General features: G+C 39.1%; 1 protein-coding gene across 5 annotated transcripts in view; it reads right to left on the reverse strand.

The window, feature by feature from the left end:
- Positions 1 to 18020, reverse strand: part of RPRD2 (regulation of nuclear pre-mRNA domain containing 2) — a 92383-nt gene extending 74363 nt beyond the window's left edge. For 2 of the 5 annotated variants that reach the window (XM_027534490.1, XM_027534505.1), the window contains exon 1: positions 16803 to 18020. In XM_027534490.1, coding sequence (XP_027390291.1) covers positions 16803 to 17007 — 205 coding nt within the window. In that variant the 5' untranslated portion in view covers positions 17008 to 18020. The remainder of the gene's footprint in view (positions 1 to 16802) is intronic. The other 3 variants (XM_027534483.1, XM_027534474.1, XM_027534500.1) reach the window with 3 other exon arrangements.
- Positions 18021 to 27005: the final 8985 nt, after the last annotated feature.

Genomic DNA, 27005 nt, shown 5'->3' on the forward strand with positions numbered 1-27005 from the left:
TCGCCTAGGGAAAAGAAAGGATTTAAACTCCATTTAGGAAATGTTTTCCAAGTTGGCCAAGAAAAAGTCAAAACTTTGGCAATTTTATATTACTGAACACAGACAGGTGGTTTTGAAAGCACTGGTCAGGGGAGTTAAACATGGCAAGAAGATACTAAAGTTCAATCCAATCAGCTACATCACCACATAGCAATTACAAGAGTGCCTCAGACAAAAAGATCAAAGTCAAAGAAAGCAGCAAAGTCCAGGACCAGCCGATGATTTATATTACAATGGGTTTTAAAATATAATTTTTAAAATACAAAATACATTAAAAATCTGAGCTCACTGACTTCAATTTTTAAATTTTTAAAGTTTTGAATAAATCCTAAAAATATACTATTAATAATACCAGTATTACAAAAAAATAATTTGCCCAGTATTAAAATCACTATCTATTGCAGCTTTTGTGCCTTGACACAGTTACTTTGTTTTCAACATACGCTCCCCCTCCTCCCCCAACTATGTCTTAAGAATCACGGCTTTTGTTGCTTCTCTTTGTCTTTCCCACCCTCACTTGTCTACATGTACTTCTGGTTGTTCACTCCCTGCTTCTGATTCTCGTATACTTTTGTTTGTATTTGGAATGTCTTCTCTCACCTACTTCATTATTTTTGTACAAGTATTTCCTTCATGAAGTCTTTCTTACTACACACAAATATAAATTTCTCTCTGTTCTTTAACTGGGGGTTTCCTAGAAAAACTTTCATAACAAAGCTTCCCGAAGTGTGTTCCATGTTCACATGAGATGGTGAGAAAATAAAGGAATGCCACGGTTAAGTAAGTTTAGAAAATACTGACAGCCTATCCCCCGCCTCTCCTGGGAATTTATGAAGCATTTTATTCAAGTCCAGCAGCATCAAACAGGTTTATCTTTAATTTCATAGTACCTAAGCTTTGACAGGGCAAAGACTAATAGAGTTTTGCCAAGAAAATGCACTGGTCATAACAAACACCCTCTTCCAACAACACAAGAGAAGACTCTATACATGGACATCACCAGATGGTCAACACCGAAATCAGAGTGATTATATTCTTTGCAGCCAAAGATGGAGAAGTCTATATGGTCAGCAAAAACAAGATCAGGAGCTGACTGTGGCTCAGATCATGAACTCCTTATTGCCAAATTCAGACTGAAATTGAAGAAAGTAGGGAAAACTACCAGATCATTCAGGTATGACCTAAATCAAATCCCTTATGATTATACAGTGGAAGTGAGAAATAGATTTAAGGGCCTAGATCTGATAGATAAGAGTGCCTGATGAACTATGGAATGAGGTTCGTGACATTGTACAGGAGACAGGGATCAAGACCATCCCCATGGAAAAGAAATGCAAAATAGCAAAATGGCTGTCTGAGGAGGCCTTACAAATAGCTGTGAAAAGAAGAGAAGCGAAAAGCAAAGGACAAAAGGAAAAATATAAGCCATTTGAATGCAGAGTTCCAAAGAATAGCAAGAAGAGACAAGAAAGCCTTCTTCAGCGATCAATGCAAAGAAATAGAGGAAAACAACAGAATGGGAAAGACTAGAGATCTCAAGAAAATTAGAGATACCAAGGGAACATTTCATGCAAAGATGGGCTCGATAAAGGACAGAAATGGTATGGACCTAACAGAAGCAGAAGATATTAAGAAGAGGTGGCAAGAATACACAGAAGAACTGTACAAAAAAGATCTTCATGACCCAGATAATCACGATGGTGTGATCACTGACCTAGAGCCAGACATCCTGGAATGTGAAGTCAAGTGGGCCTTAGAAAGCATCACTATGAACAAAGCTAGTGGAGGTGATGGAATTCCAGTTGAGCTATTCCAAATTCTGAAAGATGATGCTGTGAAAGTGCTGCATTCAATATGCCAGCAAATTTGGAAAACTCAGCAGTGGCCACAGCACTGGAAAAGGTCAGTTTTCATTCCAATCCCAAAGAAAGGCAATGCCAAAGAATGCTCAAACTACCACACAATTGCACTCATCTCACACGCTAGTAAAGTAATGCTCAAAATTCTCCAAGCCAGGCTTCAGCAATATGTGAACCGTGAACTTCCTGATGTTCAAGCTGGTTTTAGAAAAGGCAGAGGAACCAGAGATCAAATTGCCAACATCTGCTGGATCATTGATAAAGCAAGAGAGTTCCAGAAAAACATCTATTTCTGCTTTATTGACTATGCCAAAGCCTTTGACTGTGTGGATCACAATAAACTGTGGAAAATTCTGAAAGAGATGGGAATACCAGACCACCTGATCTGCCTCTTGAGAAATTTGTATGCAGGTCAGGAAGCAACAGTTAGAACTGGACATGGAACAACAGACTGGTTCCAAATAGGAAAATGAGTACGTCAAGGCTGTATATTGTCACCCTGCTTATTTAACTTGTATGCAGAGTACATCATGAGAAATGCTGGACTGGAAGAAGCACAAGCTGGAATCAAGATTGCCGGGATAAATATCAATAACCTCAGATATGCAGATGATACCACCCTTATGGCAGAAAGTGAAGAGGAACTCAAAAGCCTCTTGATGAAGTGAAAGTGGAGAGTGAAAAAGTTGGCTTAAAGCTCAACATTCAGAAAATGAAGATCATGGCATCCGGTCCCATCATTTCATGGGAAATAGATGGGGAAACAGTGGAAACAGTGTCAGACTTTATTTTTGGGGCTCCAAAAATCACTGCAGATGGTGACTGCAGCCATGAAATTAAAAGATGCTTACTCCTTGGAAGGAAAGTTATGAATGACCAACCTAGATAGCATATTCAAAAGCAGACACATTACTTTGCCAACAAAGGTTCGTCTAGTCAAGGCTATGGTTTTTCCTGTGGTCATGTATGGATGTGAGAGTTGGACTGTGAAGAAGGCTGAGCGCCGAAGAATTGATGCTTTTGAACTGTGGTCTTGGAGAAGACTCTTGAGAGTCCCTTGGACTGCAAGGAGATCCAACCAGTCCATTCTGAAGGAGATCAGCCCTGGGATTTCTTTGGAAGGAATGATGCTAAAGCTGAAACTCCAGTACTTTGGCCACCTCATGCGAAGGGTTGACTCATTGGAAAAGACTCTGATGCTGGGAGGGATTGGGGGCAGGAGGAGAAGGGGACGACAGTGGATGAGATGGCTGGATGGCATCACTGACTCGATGGACGTTGAGTCTGAGTGAACTCCGGGAGTTGGTGATGCACAGGGAGGCCTGGCGTGCTGTGATTCATGGGGTCGCAAAGAGTCGGACATGATTGAGCGACGGAACTGAACTGAAGGTTTGACAGTGACACCCTAAACATCACCATTTTCTGGGGGAATGCTGCTGCACAAAGTCAAATTCATACAGTATTTGATGTTCATTGCTACGTTTTATTTTCTCGGTATCTTATCCACACTTCTCAGTTTACACATATGTACATAGCAATCTTATACAATTGTACATGACAATCTGAGGGTAAGTAAGAGAACAGTAATGAATTCTCATCCTAGTTTACACTAAACATAGTATATATGTGTAAGGATGCCCTGAAAGCAGATTTCAAAAGCTCTTCACTTTTTTATTATCAAGTTTTTAAAGACTTTAAAAACGTGACACTGACCTTCCAAAATGTGTTATGAAATGAAATGTTCTTTTACAAAATCTTTAATTTAAAAATGCACATGAAAAAAAAAAAAAAGAAAAATGCACATGAAAATGATTAACATTTGGTCTTTATTATTCCAACTTCAATTTTTAGAAACCCTTTGTTTTTAACGGGTCATTTTAAAAAATCCAGCAACACTAAAGATACTGCTGTCTCTATGAAATTCCCTATGGAGGTGCATTTTCATATTAGCACAATAGCTATAAAAACATATGAAAGATTCTTAAATTCTATGAACTTCTAGAACTGCAAGATGCTATTATATGAATAGGCACTTCAAATACTCAAAATAGGTAAACAGTTCCCAAATTAGTGCATTTTCCAGGTATTCTCTAATATTAACAAAGGAAAGACCAAAAATTCCATGTTCATTTCTTTGGACTATTAACCTTAAAATTTCACCTAGCGTATGCAGGATTAACTGGAAGAATTTACAGCTTAAGCAGACAGGCCTGCATGAAATATGGTGTAATAAAAATAAATACCATAAACAGACTCAGTCTCAGAGAATGAACTTATGGTTGCCAGGAGGGAAGAATGGGGGAAACGGATGGGGAATTTGGGATCAACATGTACACAGTGCTATATTTAAAATGAATAACCCAGACAAACCTAGAGCCTATTATACAGAGTGAAGTAAGTCAGAAAGAGAAAAACAAATATCGTATATTAACACGTAGATATGAAATCTAGAATAGAGTGGCACTGAAATATATATATTACCATATGTAAAACAGACAGCTAGTGGGAAGTTGCTGTATACCACCGGGACCTCAGCCTGGTGCTGTGATGACCTAGAGGGGTGGAGGAAGGAGACTCAAGAGGGAAGGAATATATGTATACTTTTAGCTGACTCACATTGTTGTACGGCACAAGCCAACAGAACACGGTAAAGCAATTATCTTTCAATTAAAAATAAAGAAAATATATATAAAACCAAAAACTTAAAAACTGGGAGAAAATGGATAACCAACAAAGCTACTACATAGCACACGGAACTTTGCTCAATGTTATGTGGCAGCCTGGATAAGAGGGGAATTTGGGGGAGAATGGGTACATGTATATGTACGACTAAGTCCCTTTGCTGTCCACCTGAAACTATCACAAAACTGTTAATCAGCTATACTCCAATACAAAATAAAGGTTTTTTTTTTTTTTTTAATACATAACATAATTGCATTTAAAACAATTGTGGGCACTTCCCTGGTGGTCTAGTGGTTAAGACTCTGCCCTCTCAAAAAAGGGAGCATGAATTCAATCCCTGATCAGCGAACTAAGATTCTGCAAGAATACTAGAGTGGGTTGCCAAGCCCTCCTCCAGGGGATCTTCCCAACCTAGAAACTGAACCAGTCTCTTTTGTCTCCTGCAGTGGCAGCCACGTGGGGCTTCCAAGAGAAGACATCTCAGGAAATAAACAAATAAGGCAGAATCTTACAATTAGAAAAGGTATACAAAGAAAATAAAACACAGTGATGCATTAAAGAGAATGACAGGCAGGTGCAAAAGGGATAGTAGGCACTAGCTCTTTGGCTAGGACGATAGGGAACAACCTCGAAGGAGATGACATTTGAGTTAAGACTTGAAAGACACGGACTTCAAGGCAAATTTTTCATATAAAGTTGTAATTTATAAAATGGTAGCGATAATATAAATGGTAGTGTATTTTACAACTTTATTTGGCAAGATAAAAGTCAGTAAACTTAAGATCTCACAAATTAAAAAATAATAATGCTTATAAAATAACATCTGGAAACCTCTGGGCAACAGAAGGCATTAAGATGACAGACAATGGATGCTGACCTTGTAGAAACTGATAAAGGTCATTTTACAATATAAATCAGTGAACTCTCAAAACTTTTGGTTTCAGGATCCCTTTATACCCCTAAAAACTACTGATCATCTTTTGTTTCAGTGGGTTGTGTGTGCTCAGTCGTGTTAGAGTCTTTGCAGCCCCATGGATTGTAATTGGTAGGCTTCTCTGCCCGTGGAATTTTCCAGGCAAGAATCCTGGAATGGGCTGCCATTTCCTACTCCAGGGGATCTTCCCAGACTAGAGATCAAACCCACGTCTCTTGTGTCTCCTGCATTGGCAAGTGGATTCTTGACCCCTAGCACCACCTGGGAAGCTTATGTGGGTTAGATGTATCTATTTACTGTATAATTAATTAAAACTAAGAAATTTAAAATATCTATCAACTCATTAAAAACAATAATAAACCATTCAGCTAATAAATTATATATACTTTATTAAAAGCAACTATATTTCCAAGACAAAAAGTTTAGTGAGGACCGCAGCACTGTTTTATATTCTTGAAAATCTAATGTTTGGCTTAATAGAAGACAGGTAGGCTCTCACATCTGCTTCTATATCCAATTTATTGCTGTATACAAGTTAATGGATTGTTTTCACCTCTGCAGCTTAGCAAAATCATCACAGTAGACAGGCACAGGTCCCCCTCCCTGGGGGTGACGCCCAAGCCCTTTCTCTGCCTTGCTTCTATCTTAGCAGACCATTTCTCTATGTACTCTCCCACTTGTTACGCTATGTCTGTAATAATAAATTTTATGCCTGCAAAAAAAAAAAAAATCAACAGGCACAGAAATCACAGAAACAGAGAATAGAATGGTGGTTGCCAGGAGCCAGAGAGTAGGGCAATGGGTAGATGATGGCTAAAAGGTACAAACTTACAATTATATAAGTTCTGGCGCCTACTGTAAAGCGGGGTGACTGCAGTTAACAATGTGGCCTTATATATTCACAAGTTGCTAAGAGACAACATCCTAAATGTTCTCCTAAAAAAAGGAGGGTAATGATGTGAGGTGATGAAGGTGTTCAACAACCTAACTGTGGTAATCATTCTGCAATATACATACATGTATCAAATCATCACAACGTATCCAATGTTATGTCAATAATATATCAAAAAGCTGGGAAAAAGACAGGCACAAGGGCTACTGTCTTATATTCTATATACTACACTATACAACACTACAAAATACCAGTAAACTTTGAAAGAAGTGGGAAGCGGTCTAACACAAAGGTAGAGTGTAGGCTCTGGAGTCAAACTATTTACATCTGAATTCTGGCTCTACTGTTCACTAGCTGTGAATCTTAAACAATTCATTTTACCTCACTGAGTCTTCAAGTGCTTCAATTATATCATCTATAATATTTTATTATTTTGCCCCTCACCAGCATAGCTAATTTTACATATATATCACTAGTAGACTTACTAAGCAATACATTACATAATACTTACTTCATGAATTGTTATGAGATCACATGCTAAGAACTCAGTTAACATTGTCTATTTATTACTAAATCTATGAGTGACAATGTTTGTGAAGGTAACTGTACTAATGATGAGAAATTTAATAAAGAACACTGTTAAATAATAACAAAGTACTTGTAAGTAACTCAGGCTTTGAATCCACTGTACATCTTTTCTTTCTCCCACTTGCTGTTACCTTCTGCCTTCAGAAAACAAACTAGCTTATGCTTAGCCACCCTGAAAACAAGCAGCTTCCCTTTCCTATGCTAGAAAAATGTTCTGACAATTGCCTCAAAATAATCAACTGACATCTCTAAGCCTCATTTTACAAAAATTTTAAGTGAGGATAACTCCTATCTCACAGAGCTTATGTTAGGATTACAGGTAACATATATACATATGACATCCAGAAAGGGTGCTCAGTGAATGATACCTTCACTCCAACCAAAACATGATACCTCTTCTAAACTGGAAAAGCATATACAAACTCATATTACCATACTTCCCAGAACCAGCTATTTTTGTTCAATTCTTATCTTAGTTACAAAACATTAAGTTCCTTGTAACTCCATCTCTTTCCGCAACCTAAGAAAGTTTTATATAGAGTAAACATATAGTATTTCCAAATTCACTTTCTGAATTCTGTATCCTTAGACATAGGAATACACACAATAAAAGAGGTTTTAATAACTCAAGTAATACTGACTGCCTCTTGGACAGAGATCATAATTTTAAAATAATGATCCTGCCACTTTAAAACTATCACGATGATAAAGGGAACACAAAAACAGAACAGGACCCATTTGGGTCTTTTTTTTTTTTTTTAATTAAAAATGAAGTTATAAAACCTAACATTAAAAAAAATTTTCCCTTCTAACAGTGAAATTTTCACTAACGGAAATACTCAATCTGCTCTCTCTCTCTCTCTCTCTCTCTGCCCCTCAGTGAGTACCAAAGAACAATAAACTGAAAGTCAGTGAAACTAATCACTAGTGAGTGAAGGAAGAGAGATAAGGGAAAGATAAAGGCTGCAACCAAAATATAAAACCAGCATTCTAAACATTTTCTTTCAACAAACAGCCTCTAATCCAGTGTTTTTATAGAACAAGAAAAACAAAGAGGTATTTTTTTAAAACTATCTTTATCTTAGTCTGAAAGATACTTTAATGTTCTAAAGCACAAATGGAACTGTTGCCTTTTTCCAAACAGTAACTGGGTTCTACTACTTTCTCCACAAGATGTGCCTTTCTCCACTGTTCTATAATTAAAATCTGTGGGTGCAGGGGAATCAAAAGCACTACGAAGTACAAACTCCTTTCTGTTTCCTTGACAAACCGAGGAGCAGCTTAGTCAAGGTGGTTTGTGCAACAGTGTTAAGTTTTGGGGTAACTTTTTTTTACTAGGGTCTCTTGAAATCCTTCTACACATTAAAAAAAACCTCATGTTAAACAAACAAAAAAATTCCACAACTCTTATGTATTCTCAGTTCTCAGATAGCTGAAAATTTAAAGCAATGAACTCAAAATATACCCTAAGGATTTCTTAAAGTACTGCTAGAAAACACTAAACATGGGGAAATTGGGGCGGAAAAGAGAGAGGAAAGATGGTAACTGCATGACAAAAGCTTAGGAGAAAAAGAAGTTTGGATGCAACTATTATTAGTTTATGAAAGGCAGGAAGCCAAATCACTAAAATAAAATCAGTAAGTCTTCACTCTCTAAAACATTACACACATACATACAGTCAACCCCTTCTCTACCAACAAAACTGTAATTTGGGGGGTGGCCTGTTTAAGGAAATGTTAGTAATTTTCCAGGGGAAATGAAAATTTCCAATGGAATTTCAAGGTATTTCCACACCACAAAATCATTTGAATTATTTCAATAGTGTTTCACACTCTGAGTTATGGAAATGTTTATCTGCTACATAATTTAACATTTTAGCTTACTATAGGATGCATAACAAAATTATGTTTTACATACTGTTTTAAATCTACCTAGGGTCATGTATATAATACTACCCTTCAGCATGAGAGACAAAGCAGGTAAATGAAGACTGCAACAACTACTTGTAAAGTCTCTCAATACACACAAAAAGGCTCATTTAGTACACACCATTATAATAATCAGGTGTATAACTAAGGTACTTCATGTTTTGAAACACTGTCTGAAAACATGGAAATGATCTACATCTCTATGAAAGGAGGGCAGGAGAAGGAAGAAAAGGTGACCAAGGTATCCAAAGGGCAGGGAGAAGACTGATTATGCAATAACTTTACAATTGGGAATTACAACAGACCTAACGCCTAACTGATTCACAAGTGCCGTTAAACCCAAGCCAAGAGTAGAAACATGAAAGAGATCAAAATAGATTTATAACTTCTTCGGGGAGCTGAAAGTTAGTTTACCCTGAACTTCAAAAAGAACCAAAGCCAATAACACAGAACACCAACTAAGTAGAAAGAGATATCTAAAACACTGGAATGCCCTAGAGCCTTTTCTCTGGACTTCTTCTCTATCTGTACTTACCACCCTAACTTACTACAGTGGCTTCTCTATCTACACTTAACTTCTAGTACATCTCTTCCAGGCTGTCTCTAAAGACAATTTACAGACTCAACAGACACCCTGTGGTGACTGTCACACAACTGTGTGAATACATTGAAATTAGTAAATGAATTGTACACTTTAAATAAGTGAAGTTTGTCAATAAATGTTAACTCTTTCTAGTCACTCAAGGAAAAAAACAACACTCATTCTTGATTATTATCCTCTGTTGCTGCTGCTGCTGCTAAGTCACATCAGTCGTGTCCGACTCTGTGCGACCCCATAGACGGCAGCCCACCAAGCTCCTCCATCCCCAGGATTCTCCAGGCAAGAACACTGGAGTGGGTTGCCATTTCCTTCTCCAATGCATGAAAGTGAAAAGCGAAAGTGAAGTCGCTCAGTCGCGTCTGACTCTTAGTGACCCCATGGACTTCAGCCTACCAGGCTCCTCCTGTTACCACACATTTAATTCATTTAGAACCTCGATTGGATCTATTCTCAAAAACAAATCTAGAATTAAACTACTTTTTATTTCTTTCACAATCTGGTCCAAAACCCACCAATATTTTATCCCAGGACTACTACCACAGCCACCTACTGGCATTCCTGTTTCTGCAGCAATTAGAATGATCTTTTAAAAACACAAATCAGTTCACATCACTCCTTGGCTCTAAGTTCCCCATCTCATTAAAAATAAAAGTCTAAGGATGCCTATAAAATTGTGATCTGTCCCTCCTGCCATATTACCCACCAAAATCTGAGTTCATCTGCTAATCCTCTCTTTCTCTACTCCTTTCCAGTCACAAAAGTTTTCCTGCTGTTCCTTAAACTCACCAGGCACACACTAACCTCAAGACCTTTGTGTTTTTGTTCTCCCCTCACACTCGTATCGATATTGTTTATAGTGTCTCATCTCCCTGCTCAACTGTCACATTCTCAGTGAGGCCTTCCCTTACACCCAATTTAAATTCCTATAGAATGTTCAAACTACCGCACAATTGCACTCATCTCACACACTAGTAAAGTAATGCTCAAAATTCTCCAAGCCAGCTTCAACAGTATGTGAGCCGTGAACTTACAAATGCTCAAGCTGGATTTAGAAAAGGCAGAGGAACCAGAGATCAAATTGCCAACATCCGCTGGATCATCAAAAAAGCAAGAGAGTTCCAGAAAACCACTTCTGCTTTATTGACTATGCCAAAGCCTTTGACTGTGTGGATCACAACAAACTGTGGAAAATTCTGAAAGAGACTGGAATACCAGACCACCTTACCTGCCTTCTGAGAAATCTGCATACAGGTCAAGAAGCAACAGTTAGAACTGGACACGGAACAACAGGCTGGTTCCAAATAGAGAAAGGAGTACATCAAGGTTGTATACCGTCACCCTGATTATTTAACTTATATGCAGAGTACATCATGCAAAATACTGGGCTGAATGAAGCACAAGCTGGAATCAAGATTGTCAGGAGAAATATCAATAAGCTCAGATATGCAGATGACATCACCCTTATGGCAGAAAGCAAAGAAGAACTAAAGAGCCTCTTGATGAAAGTGAAAGAGGACAGTGACAAAGCTGGCTTAAAATTCAACATTCAGAAAACTGAGACTATGGCATCCAGTCCCACCACTTCATGGCAAATAGATGGGGAAACAATGGAAACAGTGACTTTTTTTTGGGGGGGGGGGGGGCGGTGCTCCAAAATCACTGCAGATACTGACTGCAGCCATGAAATTAAAAGACGCTTGCTCCTTGGAAGAAAAGCTATGATCAATCTAGACAGCATATTAAAAAGCAGAGACATTACTTTGCCAACAAAGGTCCATCTGCTGCTGCTGAGTTACTTCAGTCGTGTCCGACTCTGTGCGACCCCACAGACAGCAGCCCACCAGGATGCCCCGTCCCTGGGATTCTCCAGGTAAGAACACTGGAGTGGGTTGCCATTTCCTTCTCCAGTGCATGAAAGTGAAAAGTGAAAGTGAAGCTGCCCAGTCAAGGTCCATCTAGTCAAAGCTATATTTTTTCCAGTAGTCATGTATGGATATAACAGTTGGACTACAAAGAAAGCTGTGCACAGAAGAATTGATGCTTTTGAACTGTGGTGTTGGAGAAGACTCTTCAGTCCATGAGGTCGCAAAGAATCGGACACAACTGAGTGACTAAATGGAACTGAACACTCTGTATCCCCTTTCCCTGCTTTATATTTCTCTACAGCACTCCTAGTATTTTTTACCTTCCAATGTACTTAACATTGTTTGTCTGCTGCTTGTCTCTCCTTACGAGAGTATAAGCTCCAAGAGGGCAAACGTTTTCCTCCATTTTGTTCACCTGATATATCCCCAGTGCCAGGCACAGCAGGTATCCAATAAGGCATTGTTAAAAGCACTGAATGTAAGGATTTATAAGCAAAATTCATCTTGAAACTTTAAATCTGTACCAAGTCCACTTACATTTGTACACATGTGATACATGATTAAAAAATCATATGCCTAAGGCAGTACTGTTATACTGTATATGCCTGACCAACATACCTATTACAAAGGATGAATTACAAGGAAACTAAGCAGTTAAAGGAACAGCTACATTTCAGATACCAGAGCCACAGAAAATAGTTCCAGATCCTCAGATTTATGGAATAGTAAATAAAAGACTAAAGACTTCACTCTCCACTGACCAGTGGAACTACCAGTGTGGTACCCTAAACTTTCTACCACCAAAAAATTCTATTATTTAATCTAAAACCACTTAACATTTAGAGATTTCTATCAAGTAGACAACTTTAATACCTAACATGTTCAGCTTTGTTTCCCCCTTTTTTAAAAATTATGAACGACTATCAGAACTTCAAATCTATACAAGATAATCAGTTTTCCCACAGAAAGCAAAAGTAAAAACAAACAAACCCTGCAAAGCTTCAAGATCTAGACATTTTAGTTAATCTGGCCTAACAATGAATAAATAGGCAGGTTATCAAAGGTTTTTTGCATTGTAGAAAATGTAAGAAAGACTAGTACAGTGGCTCTGAGTGTGAGTGTATGCTGTAAATCAAGAATGCCTGGGTTGAATCCTGGATCCATCACTTATTACCTCTCTAACCTTGGGCAAGCTACTCAACCTCTCAGGGCCTCTGTTTTCCCATCTGTAAAATGGGAATCATAATAATACGTACTTCAAAGAATTGTGACGACCGAATGAATTAATGTATGTAAAATGCTTGGAGCAGTACCTGGCACATAATAAGCACTCGATAAAACTGAGCTAGAAAACTGCCATCTTCATGGTTCACCCAAGGATTTGAGAAACCATTGCCATACACCAAAACTAGTAATTGCACTTCGCAAATTCTCTGCAACAGATTAATCCTGTATGAAGAAAAAAGTTTTTCCCAGTCCACGTTTATATGACAGTTTCTCTTGTGGACAAAATACCGGATTGTAGAGATTTGTTTCAAATGGGAGGGGGAGAAAGTTAAGGGGATAGGAGAAAAAAGATCGGCCCTTAAAAGGATAACTACTGAAGTGAGGTGATCAGTGGGGGGAGATGTCATTACTTTTCTAATTTTGTTCATATTTAAAGTTCGTATCAGAAACAGCTAACAGGAAATCTTAACAGATTTTTCTGTTCTACAAATGATTCTACTTTCCTATATCCCGCTTTTCTTCAAAAACTCACTTAAATTCTCATACACCTTCTAAAACAGACCAACCCATTCAATGGCTGGAAGCAGAACATCGTGGAGATATCATGAACACAACATATTTTATTTTTTCCTACTACTTCTTCAGAGAACTTGCTAATTCACTACAGAAAGGCTAGCTCAAATCATCTGCCCCTGACTAGGTATAGTTTTCCACACCATTCCCAAAACAGTTATTATTTCAAATAGTCAGGACCTTAAGATTAACTACATCATCGCTATCATTATCATAAGTAATCTGAACATATTTCTATATGCTAGGACCTATACTAAAACACATGCATTATCTTTTTAAATCTAGACAACAAGCCTATGAGAGATAATTCTCTCTACTCACAAATCAGAAATTGGGGCTCACAACTTAAGCACTATGCGTAGAATCACCCAGGTTATTAACTGATGGCATTATGATGTGAACTTATGTCTAGAGTCTGTATTTTTCTACTTTTCCATCTTGATTTCCATTTACAATTAAAAATGGGAGGGATGAATGAAATACAGAAATGACAATAGTCATATTGCACATCAAGCCTATGCAAGAGCCACATTTTGAAACTGTAAACAACCATATCTATTATTTCTTTTACTAAATTATAAATGTGGCCTTCTGATAAACAGAAATTAAAACCATTCAAGTTCTTGATTAACTATTTCACAAAATTATATTGGCAAATATCTACTGATTACTTATTGTGTGCCAAACACTGTTCTAGTTGCTTGGGATACAGCAGCAAAGAAGACATAGCCCTAGTGAAATAACATAGCAAACACACAATAAATAAATAATGTAATTTCATAAAATGAAAAATAAAGTGATATGATAGAATTCAACTGAAACCACTTAAAATAAGATCATTATAGAAGACCTTTCTGAGGAAGTAGTATCTGAGCTTGGATCTAAAATGATGAGAAGACAGCAGTGGAAGAAGCCTGACAAGTAGTAGGCAGGGCTGATAGTATAAGAATGTGTAGACCTTTTTACCTGTAGTAAAAGAAGTTTAACTCTTAAGCCTGTTGCAATGGAATGTCACTGGAGGGTTTTAAAGCACAGAAATGACATGGGTTCATGCTACAGAAAGATCACTTTTGGAAAATGATAGCAGTGGAAGGGTCAAACAAATTAAAACAAACCTGAATAAAATTGGTAAAACCCACCATGGAGTGTGTCTTCAGGAAGACTACTTGCCTTCTCTAATAAATTATTTTCTTTATTTCTATTTATTTTTTTGCCATACCGCGTAACTTTCAGATCTCAGTTCCCCAACTGAGGACTGAACCTGGGTCATGGCAGAGAAAGCCCAGAATCCTAACCACGAGGCCACCAAGAACTCCCAAAATTATTTCCTTTAAAGTGAACTAAAGTCTCTTAATATACATTACGAAATAAAAGATAAAATGAAAATATCTCAGGAAGAGTTATACAGTTACGTAAATTCACGCTGAAGTCTAAATATAAATTACTAAAGAACAGATGCCAAAAGAGAAGCAAAAGTGGCATCAGGAAAATGGACAGAAAGGCTGTGAATGCCAAAGACATCTATCTATTGCACAAATTTGCCTAAACCTGATTTAGAAGCCAAACTCCAAAATAATTCTAACACTACTCTCCCGAATATTTCTCTCAAAAGGTTTTATTTACAATAAGACAGATGACATTCACTAACGTAAACACAAAACAGCTACAAATTACCCTTAACCATTTTAGAAAGTTAAGCCCATTTCACCAGGGGAAAAAAATCAGGTTTATAGAAAGCCAAAAGCATTTAGCGACACAAACTACATATAATGCACTTCAAATGAAGTATTGTCTTCCTAGAGCAACCACTCTTTTTCACTCTTAAAATACCAGCAAGGGAAATAAGCTCAGGCACAATGTAAAAAGTAGAGGCAGAAAAATTCTGGCTCCAGTGTATCTCATCATCGCTGACTAGAAAAAATATACTGTAATTGTCATATATAATCCCACAGGCAGGGATAGAGACCAACTTACCCATACAGTTAAAGCACCAGAGTCCAAAGGTAGGAAAACGTTTTAAAACAGGAAGAAAAATATGTTTAAGAACAGTATGTCCTCAAGCTTGAGCACTGCTTGCTACCACTGGTAGACCAAATACATTAAAGAAAAAGCATGAAAACATTATTTTACAAAATTAAATGTGACCGCTGTCATCTGATATGGTGGAGTCAAATCCCAACTCCACCATAAGCTTAGTAGCTTCCTTAATATTTCTGAGCCTTAGTTTCCCCATGGGTAAATCAATGATTAAAAAATCTACTTTGGGTTAGTTTAAGGTAGAATGAGATACTAGATACACTGTAAATGACAAATGGCCTGGGCACATAGTAGATACTTATCATGTGAGTCTTTGATAGTGAGGAGTACCGTACTTGATATTGTATTTTCTAATTTTACCTCTTGGAAAGAAGGTAACTTTGATCTGCTATTGGTAAATACAGGTAATCTCGCAAAACGTCTCTCCCAACAATAACTATACACAAATAGTTTGAAGTTTTGGGGTCTATGATTTTGCAAGTTTTATCCATCGGTTCCCTAAAAAAGTAAACACAGATCAAAACACTACAGAGTGAGTAGCAAAAGTGGAATAATAATAATAACTGAATGATGGGTTTCACTGGTGACAGCCATAGACAAGAAGCAACAACAAACATAAAATTCAGATACACAGGGATTTACGGTCAACCATCTCTTCTGTGTAGGAAGCAACAATGACTTCTCCACACTTCCTTCGTCCTCAAGATTTGAAATCTGCAAACAATCCATGCTTCCTGACAATTTAATAGACTTCTTTTCCGCAGTAAAGCAGCAAAGTGAAATAAATTCAGCGAAGTAGACAAAAAAGCAATTAACTCGCGGTGAGAGGGGGAGTAGTATATATTCAAAAGGAGCACTTCTGATTCCTTGTTTTGGTTACCTAAGAAACCAATTCCTATTCTTTAAAAACGTATCTGAACTGACTGAAAAGTAGACGGATATGTTTTCCATTTTAAGGTATTAGTGGCAATACGGACTACGGTTGTTTCTGGTCAGTATTAAGAAGCCTGTACTTTACTGCAGCGAACACAAGTCGAGGAAAACCTCTCAGGTGGTCGGTCGCCTGAGCTCTATGTGGCGCTCACGTTACCTCTTCATCTAGGTAAGGTTCTTCTTACTACACATCACAAGTTTTAGGCCAGTGGAAAATAGAATTGTCCAACACATTCCCGCGAAGTAGGTGCATTTACTACTGCTTAAACCATAGCAGTACGAGAAATCATTAACACATCAAGGCCTATTAGAAATAAACGGACGCGACAATTTCTGTGAACGTTCAGTAAATACACCACCACCTCACAAGGCTCTGAAATAACATATAAATCTCTACAGAATTGGGCCCAGCGGCCCAAGGTCACACCAAGTCAGTGGCTGTAAAATCCAAGAAATGATGAACCTCCTACAGTTCAGACAATCCCGGTGAGAAATAAGTCAGGGTTTGGCAACACTTGGGTTGAAGCTCTAATTTGAACAACCCCAACCGAATGCAGCGGCTCCACAGGGAAACCCTAAACGTTTCGAGCAGTATTTCCTTCCATTCCCCAGTCTTCCCTTCCCTGGCCACCCCCAACACTCACATCTCCGTAGCCACTTCATCCAATGGTAGACGATAGTAGTGTGGTGTTTCTTGTTCTCTATACACCAAGACGACAAGCCTTGAATAGATTCCATGGTGTTAGTTACCGACTGGAATTTTCGATCCAACGAGGACTCCAGAGCCCCTGCTGAAGAGGCCGACGAGGAGGAGGCCTTACTGCCGCCTCCGCCGCCGCCGGCCGCCATCTTCCCGGTTTGCACAAGCGCTGCTCTCCTCTGGCGGCCGCGGCGGCGACGGCGACGGCGGCGGGAGCGGGCAAAACAATCACTGCGAGTGCGTGAAAGCCGCAGGTGGGGAGGGAGGCCAGGGGGTGGGGATGGTGCACGCGCTAGGCTCTTCTGGAGGGAGGACGGGAGGACCAGGTGCTGGGCACGCTGGCGGCTCCTACACGCTGCAAGGAGGGGCTGCGGGTTTCGAAGGTTTATCAGAATTGTTCAAGGGATTGTGTTTAAACCAGTCAGCAATCACGAAGAATTACGCAGAGAACAGCTCCTGCAAAACCTTTCTAAACGTCTGGCCCGGAAATTAAATGGTTTTATACTCTTCGGCTCTCAACGCTTAAGGCCCTTCCCCAACACTCTTCTAAGAGTGGGCGTTAATATCTTAAAGTAAATACTACCCGACTGCCCCTTCAGTTGCAGAAATCTTTCTCTCTCCTTTAGGTCCTCTAGCACAGAAAAGCCCAAGGCTACCTAGTCAGGAATTTTTTTGCAACGCAATAGCAGCAAAGGGACAGCAACAGTATCGCGCACGCGCTGCTTGGACCCGCCCCCCTGCTTCCTTCTCAACCTAGAAAGCAGAGGGAGACGTCATGGCGGGGCAATCTGGCCAATCAAAGGAGAAGACGAAGAAGCGCGCGCAGAAGCCCACAAGCCCCAAGGGCTAAGGAGGCGCTTCGAAGATTTGTGCGCCTGCGCGACAGGCCAGCGTGTAGCGGGTTGGGAGGAAAAAAGGGGAGGGAAAGGCGAGGGAGTTGGTCGGACTAAAGAGAGGTTGGGGGGAGGGGCTTCACCGCTCCAACCCCGCGTTTTGCTTCCTAGCGAGGTGTCTCTTTTGGAGCTGTCCAGCTCACATCACAGGACCGAGAAACTCCCACCGTTCAGCGGCCACTTATTTTCTGGCACTTGCAGCTGCCGCTACCGGCGCCGCTGCTAACTCCTCGGGACACTGACGCGCGACAAAGTAGATGGCAGCCATCTTGCGGTGCCTCCGAAGGTGCGCATGCGCCAGCCTCGGCAAGCCATTCACTACGCAGACTCCCAGACGAAACAACTTTTTACACTCCCCTTGGACGATACCATTCACAGCCCCTTGACTGGATTATAGGAAGAGGAAGTAAATGACGTGAAACGAAAATTTTCCCTGTAGAATTTTCGAGACAAGGAAACAATAAAAGGCAAGATGTGATTGACCTTCTCCAATTATCATACAGTCTCGCAATTGCATAATGCATTATAGTTTACAAAACCCTTAGAAATCTATTATATTGATTAGCACAGCCTAAATTAACCAGGCCATAGCATCTGCCTATGTAAAACTTCTGGATGGATTTGGAGGCTTCTGTGTTCCACTAAGCACATACAATTACTGTATTTTAATTCTCCCACGTCTCCACATTAGACTCACATTCACCTGTTTTGTCAAGCTCACATTTCATATATGTTAACCCAACAAAAAGTTGTTGAGTGTCTTGTGTCAAGTACAGTTCTAGATGTGGGGCGGTAACACAGCAAAACAGACAAAAATCCCTTTCTTCTGGGGTTTATTGGCAGGAGACCATAAAAATATCAAGGAATAATAAGTTCTCCTGCAATGCAGGAGACCAGGGTTCGATTCCTGGGTCGATTCCCGGGTCAGGAAAACCCATGGAGAAGGAAATGGCAACGCACTCCAGTATTCTTGACTGGAGAATCCCATGGACAGAGGATCCTGGTGGACTACAGTCCATGGGGTCCCAAGAGTCGGACATGACTTAGCGACTAAACCACCACCAATAAGTTCTATCCACGCAGGGTAAGAGAGAGAGGGTACTGTGTGTGTGTGTGTGTGTGTGTGTGTGTGTGTGAGAGAGAGAGAGAGAGAGAGAGAGAGAGAGAGAGAGAGGGTAGTGTGTGTGTGTGTGGAATGGTGGTTTGGTGACCAAGGACGGCTTTTGGAAGGAAGTGATAATTTGATCTGAATGTTGAGCTCAAGGTAACCAAGCAAATATGTGGAAGGGAAGAGAAAAAAGCATGCTGGCACAAGGAACAGCTAGTGCAAAAGACCTAAAACACAAATGTCTTGAAATAGAGCAAGAACAAGGAGGCCAGTTTGACTAACGAAGAGGGGACAAATAGTAAAACACGAGATTTGAGAGGTGAAGACAGATAATTCATGTGGCCTGGAAGTCCACTCTAAGAACTTTGGCTTTTAACTTTGGGATTTGAAACACTTTTAAGCAGAGCAGCTTTAAACAAGAAAGTTACATAGCATTCTTTTTAAAAGATTACATAGGTTGCTATATTGAAAATAGACTTCAGAGTAACCAGTTAAGGAGACTATTGCAGTAATCCAGACAAGGAAATGATGGTGGCTTCTACAGGGTGGCAATAAAAAAAAAGAGAGAGAGAAGTGGTGTCAGATCCTAGATATAGTTTGAAGGTAGAGTCCAGAGGATTGCTCATGAATTTAAGGAGAATATGAGAAAAAAAAAAAAGAGGCAAATATGGCACCAAGGTTTTAGACCTGAGCAACTAAAACGGTGTTTCTCAGCTTTTTTTCCATAACTGTTGACCCTAAAGATTCTGCTTAGGTATTTGTTCCTATTCCCCCTAGCCCCCATGAAATGTTAATGCCACAAATATACTGTACATCTGTTTATGTACTGTCTATGTATCTGTTCTTTATACAAGAATAAGAATGAACTTTGTATTCAATGCAGAATTAAGGATGACTAAAATCTTTAAGTTAAAAATTAAAATATTTTGGACTTCTCTGGTGGTCCAGTGGTTAATAATCTGTCTGCCAGTGCAGGGACATGGGTTCAATCCCTAATCAGGGAGAATTCCACGTGCCAAGGGGCAACAAAACCCGTGTACCACTACTAAGCTGGAGCTCTACAGCCAGTGCTCTGCAACAAGAGCAGCCACTACAGTGAGAAGCCCTTGGACCACAACTAGAAAGGAGCCCTACAGACACACACAATGAGAGAAAGCCTGAGCACAGCAACAAAGACCCAGAGCAGCCAAAAAATACGTTTTTTAAATTAAAAAAAATTTAGTCCTAGTAATATATAATGATTTTATAACTATTTACTGAGTAAACATTATTTCTATAAGTTGTAATTCATTACACTACATATGTAAATTACCAATATATATAAATACATAACAGAATGTAATCAGTTTTTAAAAAATCATTCAAAACTTATTTTCCAGTAAAATAATTGAAAAATTAATTTTTAAAAAATTTTAGTGAACTTTTATTCAACATGAGAAAATTGCTAGCTGCTAGAGATTCAAATATTGACATTTTTTCTTCTCAGAATTGACATAGTTAGTGATGAGTTAAATAATTTTTGTAGAATTGAATAATACAATATAAACAATTTTTATTTGCTTCTCCAAGTCCAAATCATGCACAGAAGCACAGAGAATCAAACATAACATTTCTGACAGCAGTAATTGTGTGTAGGCATTTCCTTCACTACTTCTTAGGAAGCCCGCTACTTCACAGTCAGTAGGCCACTGACTTCAAAATAGGTCATTTGAGAGAGATGAAGTTCTCCAATCACAGCCATCTGTTCCTCATAGTTTTGTAGCACTGATTTTGCATACATTTTTTGTATCTTCCATGAACTCAATGTCATTGTTTCTTATGTCATAGCCAAGAAAATGAGAGAAGTTAAATAAAGGGTAAGATTTTGTTGGGTAGGGCGGGGAAAAAAAAAAAAGATTTTGTTGGGTAGAGTTCAGCTTTGGAAAGTCACAAAGCACTGCAATATCTAAAACTTTCATTCCCTCAAGTTCATAAAAGAAATCTTGGTAGGAAACATAAATTTAAGAATTGCCAGTATAGAGATGATCTTAAAGCTGTGACATGGATGAGGCCGCCCAGAAAGTGAGTGAGCATAGGTATTAATAAAAGTCTAAGGACTGGGCAATCAGAAGCAAGTTCCAAAGGAGATAGAAAAACAATGACCAGTGAAGGAGAACCCAGAAAGTAGTATTCTGAAAGCCATGTCATGAAAATTTGTTAAGGAGGGAGTAATTGTGTCAGATGTTGCTACATAGGTTGCAGGAGAACTGAGATAATCATTGAATCTGGGAAACACACTAGTAATTGGTGGGCTTGACAAAGGCTGTTTCCAGGAACTGACTGGAGAGGGCTCTGGAAAGAATGGGAGAAGTGGCATTATCATATATAGACAACTCTTTCAAGAAATAAAGTGGGAGCAGAGTAATGGAGCTGAAGCTGAAGGGAAACGTGGGCTCACAGGTCATTTCTTTTTTTCTAAGATGGAAAATAATGTACCTATTTTCAGATGCTACGGCTGATACACGTAAGATGGGACAATTGCTGAATTGATTTCCTTGAGTAAGTGGGAGAGGATAGATAAAATGTTAAGTCCATAGACAGTTCCTTTCTTGTAACAGGAAAGTAGAGAGTCTAGGTAGAAATTCCAGTAGGTTGATAGTTGTTGAGACTGTGCAGAAATTCTCTTCAATTGCTTTCTTTTCTCAGTGAAATATGTGCTGAGGAAGCACACTTTTAAAAAAGAGTGAAGATCTGTTAATTGCCAATTCCAGTGCACCGTTTACAATCTCAACCCTTATCTTTTCTGTTAAGTACTGTAATGGTTTAGAGTACAAACATAGAACCAGACAGCTCAAATTTAGACTCTGCCACTCTCAGTGGCAATTTACTTGCCAGTGGCCAAAGATAAATTTCTTTACCTATCTGTGGTGCTATAATTATTAAACGAGTTAATGCATGTAGTGCTCAAAGCAGTGCTGTCTAGCTTAGTAAGGCTTGATGATGATGTTGATGTCAGCTATTATTATATTTAAATCTTTCTTAAAATTCTTTCCGTTTACTTCTATTATACAGTTTTTAATCAGATCCCACTAAATGGCTCCTTTCTCTGCCCATTGCTAGTTTTTATAACTTGAGTTTGCCAAAGTTCCATTTTTAGCCCTTCTCTCATCTTTCTGCTTATTCTCTCTCAAAGGTTAAATTTATCACCTGCATTCACTTACAAAGTTATCCTGGTTATCTTTGTTATCCTAGTTACCTTTGATTTTACCTGTTCCAAGGGCTTCCCTCATAGCTCAGTTGGTAAAGCATCTGCCTGCAATGCAGGAGACCCCAGTTTGATTCCTGGGTTGGGAAGATCCCCTGGAGAAGGGATAGGCTACCCACCCCAGTGTTCTTAGGCTTCCCTTGTGGGTCAGCTGGTAAAGAATCCGCCTGCAATGCGGGAGACCTGGGTTGGGACAATCCCCTGGAGAAGGGAAAGGCTACCCACTGCAGTATTCTGGCCTGGAGAATTCCATGGACCATATAGTCCATGGGGTTGCAAAGTGTCAGACAAGACTGAGCGACTTTCACTTTCACCTAGTTATCAAATCCTATAGACTTCTACCTAAAAATTTCTTGCATAAATTCTCTTCTTTCCATCCCCTTGCCTTCTACCTAAAGGTTATCATCACCATTCTAATCAACTATGTCAACAGCATCATGATCAGCTTCCTAGTCTCTCTCTTTAGCTTATATACATTACCAGTATATAATGTCCTAGTTTTCCTCTACTCAATCACAACCAAAAAACTTGTTTCTAGATTGCAGATAACAATCTACCAAGTAAATGCTCTAGCTTTGAAGACCATCCACAATGGTTCCAATCCATCTCCCCAGTATTATCTCAAATACCTTTCCACAGTGGTTCTTTGGGCTCCAAACTGTTTCTTAAATGTATCTGTAATTTTCTGTTTATAAATTCTTTCTAAAATGGCCTCTATTACCAAAATTCCACCTATCTTTCAAGAACTATCTTGAATTGCCTCTTTTATGTAAACTTCCCTGATCATTCCAACTGAATTTCTCTTTTGAACAGTAGCATTTTCTGCCCTGAATAAAATTATTTATATTTACTTACCTACAGTAATATTGCATTGAGTAACATGCAAAAGCACCCTAATTGCTAAATAGTGGTGGTGTTGTTCAGTCACCAAGTCATGTCTGACTCTTCATGACCCCCATGGACTGATGCACATCAAGCTTCCCTGTCCCTCACCATTTCCTGGAGTTCGCCCAAGTTCATATCCATTGAATAGATGATGCAATCCAACCATCTCATCTTCTGTCACCCTTTTCTCCTTCTGTCTTCAATCTTTCCCATCATCAGGGTCTTTTCCAACGAGTCCATGTTAGTTATGACAAAATTCTTACCCAAAAATAATTATTGGTATATGACAATGATACTGCCATTGTTCAAGATATTTCTGGAAATTCATCAAGGTAAGCCACGTAGAGGAAGGAAAAATCAATTACTTTATATTCACATTTTTAAACAAAGAAAGTTATTATCTATCTTGACCATATCACTTAATTCTCCTTAACAAATTCCAAATGACTTTTAAAATTCTTACCAGAAGTCTACAGAGGACAAAAAACTACCATTAACTAAAGATATATATTCAAACAGATTATGAAAGAAATTATTAAAGTCCACAAGGTATTTTAAGTGGTGACAGCATCCCAAGGTAGGAACTATTCTGAGATCAGCGTTCATTGGAAAATAACACATCTGTTCTTAACACCTATTTCACAAGTGACATAGCATATGTAGGGACTAAGTTTGGGTTCTAGTGAAATCTGGGTTCAAATTAAACTCTATCACTTATTAGCCATAACCTTGGAGCAAATTACTTACTCTAAGCCTCAGATTTCTCACCTGTAAGACCTACTTTCCTCATAAGTCTGTTCTGATAAAAGAGATAATGCTTACTGAGCAGTGCTCAATATAGTATAGGATCAGGAAAACCAAAAAAACAAACAAGTAACATCCTGAGACACAGGGAGTTAAACACACTTACTCAAGACAAGGATTAAGTCTCATTAAGGGTAGTTTATAAAGAACATAAAACTCCTTTTAGTTCTTCGGCAAACATTTTTGAAGCTGTGTATAAATTATTTACACACATTATTGTAATAAATTATTGTAATAAAAGCCAAAAGCATGTATTTCTGACATTTTCTCCTGGATTTGCTTGAATCAAGAAATATAAAAAATGAGTTCAGTTCTCTAGCTGCTAAATCTCACGGACATAGGCTTCTTTTTTAAGATTTCTTCCTGCTCTAGGAATTACTAATTTCATCTGTCTGCGTTATGGTTCATCTCTAAGAGGGAGGTTGCTTCTTTTCCTTCAGGTCTTTTGCAGTCCTTTGTCTCTTTCCACCTTTTTTATCCTAGTACTAATACTGCTACTGCCTCAACAGAATGGGAAAGACTAGAGATCTCTTCAAGAAAATTAGAGATACCAAAGGAACATTTCATGCAAAGATGGGCTCGATAAAGGACAGAAATGGTATGGACCTAACAGAAACAGAAGATATTAAGAGGTGGCAAGAATACACAGAAGAACTGTACAAAAAAGATCTTCATGACCCAGATAATCACGATGGTGTGATCACTGACCTAGAGCCAGACATCCTGGAATGTGAAGTCAAGTGGGCCTTAGAAAGCATCACTACGAACAAAGCTAGTGGAGGTGATGGAATTCCAGTTGAACTATTTCAAATCCTGAAAGATGATGCTGTGAAAGTGCTGCACTCAAGATGCCAGAAAATCTGGAAAACTCAGCAGTGGCCACAGCACTGGAAAAGGTCAGTTTTCATTCCAATCCCAAAGAAAGGCAATGCCAAAGAATGCTCAAACTACCGCACAATTGCACTCATCTCACACGCTAGTAAAGTAATGCTCAAAATTCTCCAAGCCAGGCTTCAGCAATATGTGAACCGTGAACTTCCTGATGTTCAAGCTGGTTTTAGAAAAGGCAGAGGAACCAGAGATCAAATTGCCAACATCCGCTGGATCATGGAAAAAGCAAGAGAGTTACAGAAAAACATCTATTTCTGCTTTATTGACTATGCCAAAGCCTTTGACTGTGTGGATCACAATAAACTGTGGAAAATTCTGAAAAAGATGGGAGTACCAGACCATCTGATCTGCCTCTTGAGAAATTTGTATGCAGGTCAGGAAGCAACAGTTAGAACTGGATATGGAACAACAGACTGGTTCCAAAGAGGAAAAGGAGTACGTCAAGGCTGTATAATGTCATCCTGCTTATTTAACTTATATGCAGAGTACATCATGAGAAATGCTGGACTGGAAGAAGCACAAGCTGGAATCAAGATTGCCGGGAGAAATATCAATAACCTCAGATATGCAGATGACACCACCCTTATGGCAGAAAGTGAAGAGGAACTCAAAAGCCTCTTGATGAAAGTGAAAGTGGAGAATGAAAAAGTTGGCTTAAAGCTCAACATTCAGAAAATGATCATGGCATCCGGTTCCACCACTTCATGGAAAAATAGATGGGGAAACAGTGGAAACAGTGTCAGACTTTATTTTTGGGGGCTTGAAAATCACTGCAGATGGTGACTGCAGCCATGAAATTAAAAGATGCTTACTCCTTGGAAGGAAAGTTATGACCAACCTAGACAGCATATTCAAAAGCAGACACATTACCTTGCCAGCAAAGGTTCGTCTAGTCAAGGCTATGGTTTTTCCTGTGGTCATGTATGGATGTGAGAGTTGGACTGTGAAGACGGCTGAGCGCCAAAGAATTGATGCTTTTGAACTGTGGTGTTGGAGAAGACTCTTGAGAGTCCCTTGGACTGCAAGGAGATCCAACCAGTCCATTCTGAAGGAGATCAGCCCTGGGATTTCTTTGGAAGGAATGATGCTAAAGCTGAAACTCCAGTACTTTGGCCACCTCATGCGAAGAGCTGACTCATTGGAAAAGACCCTGATGCTGGGAGGGATTGGGGGCAGGAGGAGAAGGGGACGACAGAGGATGAGATGGCTGGATGGCATCACTGACTCGATGGACTTGAGTCTGGGTGAACTCCGGGAGCTGGTGATGGACAGGGAGGCCTGGCGTGCTGTGATCCATGGGGTCGCAGAGTCGGACACGACTGAGCGACTGAACAGAACTGAACTGAATACTGCCTTAAACTCCAACTAGGACCTAAAACATGTTACTTTTTAAAACTTTTTATTTTTTGCTGTGATGCAGGGCATGTGGGATTCCCTGACCAAGGATCAAACCCACATTGTCCTTTACATTGGGAGCACAGAGTCTTAACTACTGAACTGCCAGAGCAGTCCCCACATAACCTTTTTTAAAAGGGTTAATTTGATATCATAGACTGTTTTAACTTCTGGTCAAGCATTCTCTGATACTATTGCCTAGTAAACTTCAGTTAGCAGGAAGGAGCTCTAATGGCTCCTGTGTACAATCCATTCTCAGTATGTCCTCAACAGGCAACATGAAATAGGATATTTACGGTAAGAATTTGGACTTCTTTGGACACTTATTCTGACCCAAAGACTCCTAAAAACAAACCAAAAACATTAAGTGCTTAACAGAACTGCATCTTGTCAGATTCTTAGGGGGGTAAAAAAAGAAACTACACACTGTCTTTTAGAAAAGGATTGCTTTTTTTTTAATTAGTAAAGAGAAGAAATAGGCTAAATTCTCAAATCCTATTTGATTTTACAAACTGACCTATAACATCATCCTTGGACTCTCCCTCTGTGTCCATTTCACTCACAACACACATTCTCATATATTCACCCGTGTGAGGAAGGGATTTCCTGTTAATGTTATTCGGCCAAGACCAGAAGTAATCTGTCAACCTTGTGACTAACCACTGAAGGTTAAGAGACATTCCCTCTCCTCTATCCACCTCTTCCTTCTTCACTCTGTTCCAGGAAAATGGTATTGATCGCTTTTGCTCCAAGATGAGGTCAGAAGTTTCCATTATCCAATCATCCATCCATTCATTCATTCATTTATATATACATAAATATCAATGACAAAATTTTCTTTTTCCATAGCAGTTGCTAGAAGTCTGGAGGAAAGATCACCTGAAGACCCAAACTCTGATACCTATGAGTGTGTGAAAAATATCATAC

The sequence above is a fragment of the Bos indicus x Bos taurus genome, chromosome 3, assembly GCF_003369695.1.
Source record: "Bos indicus x Bos taurus breed Angus x Brahman F1 hybrid chromosome 3, Bos_hybrid_MaternalHap_v2.0, whole genome shotgun sequence".
NCBI lineage: Eukaryota > Metazoa > Chordata > Mammalia > Artiodactyla > Bovidae > Bos > Bos indicus x Bos taurus.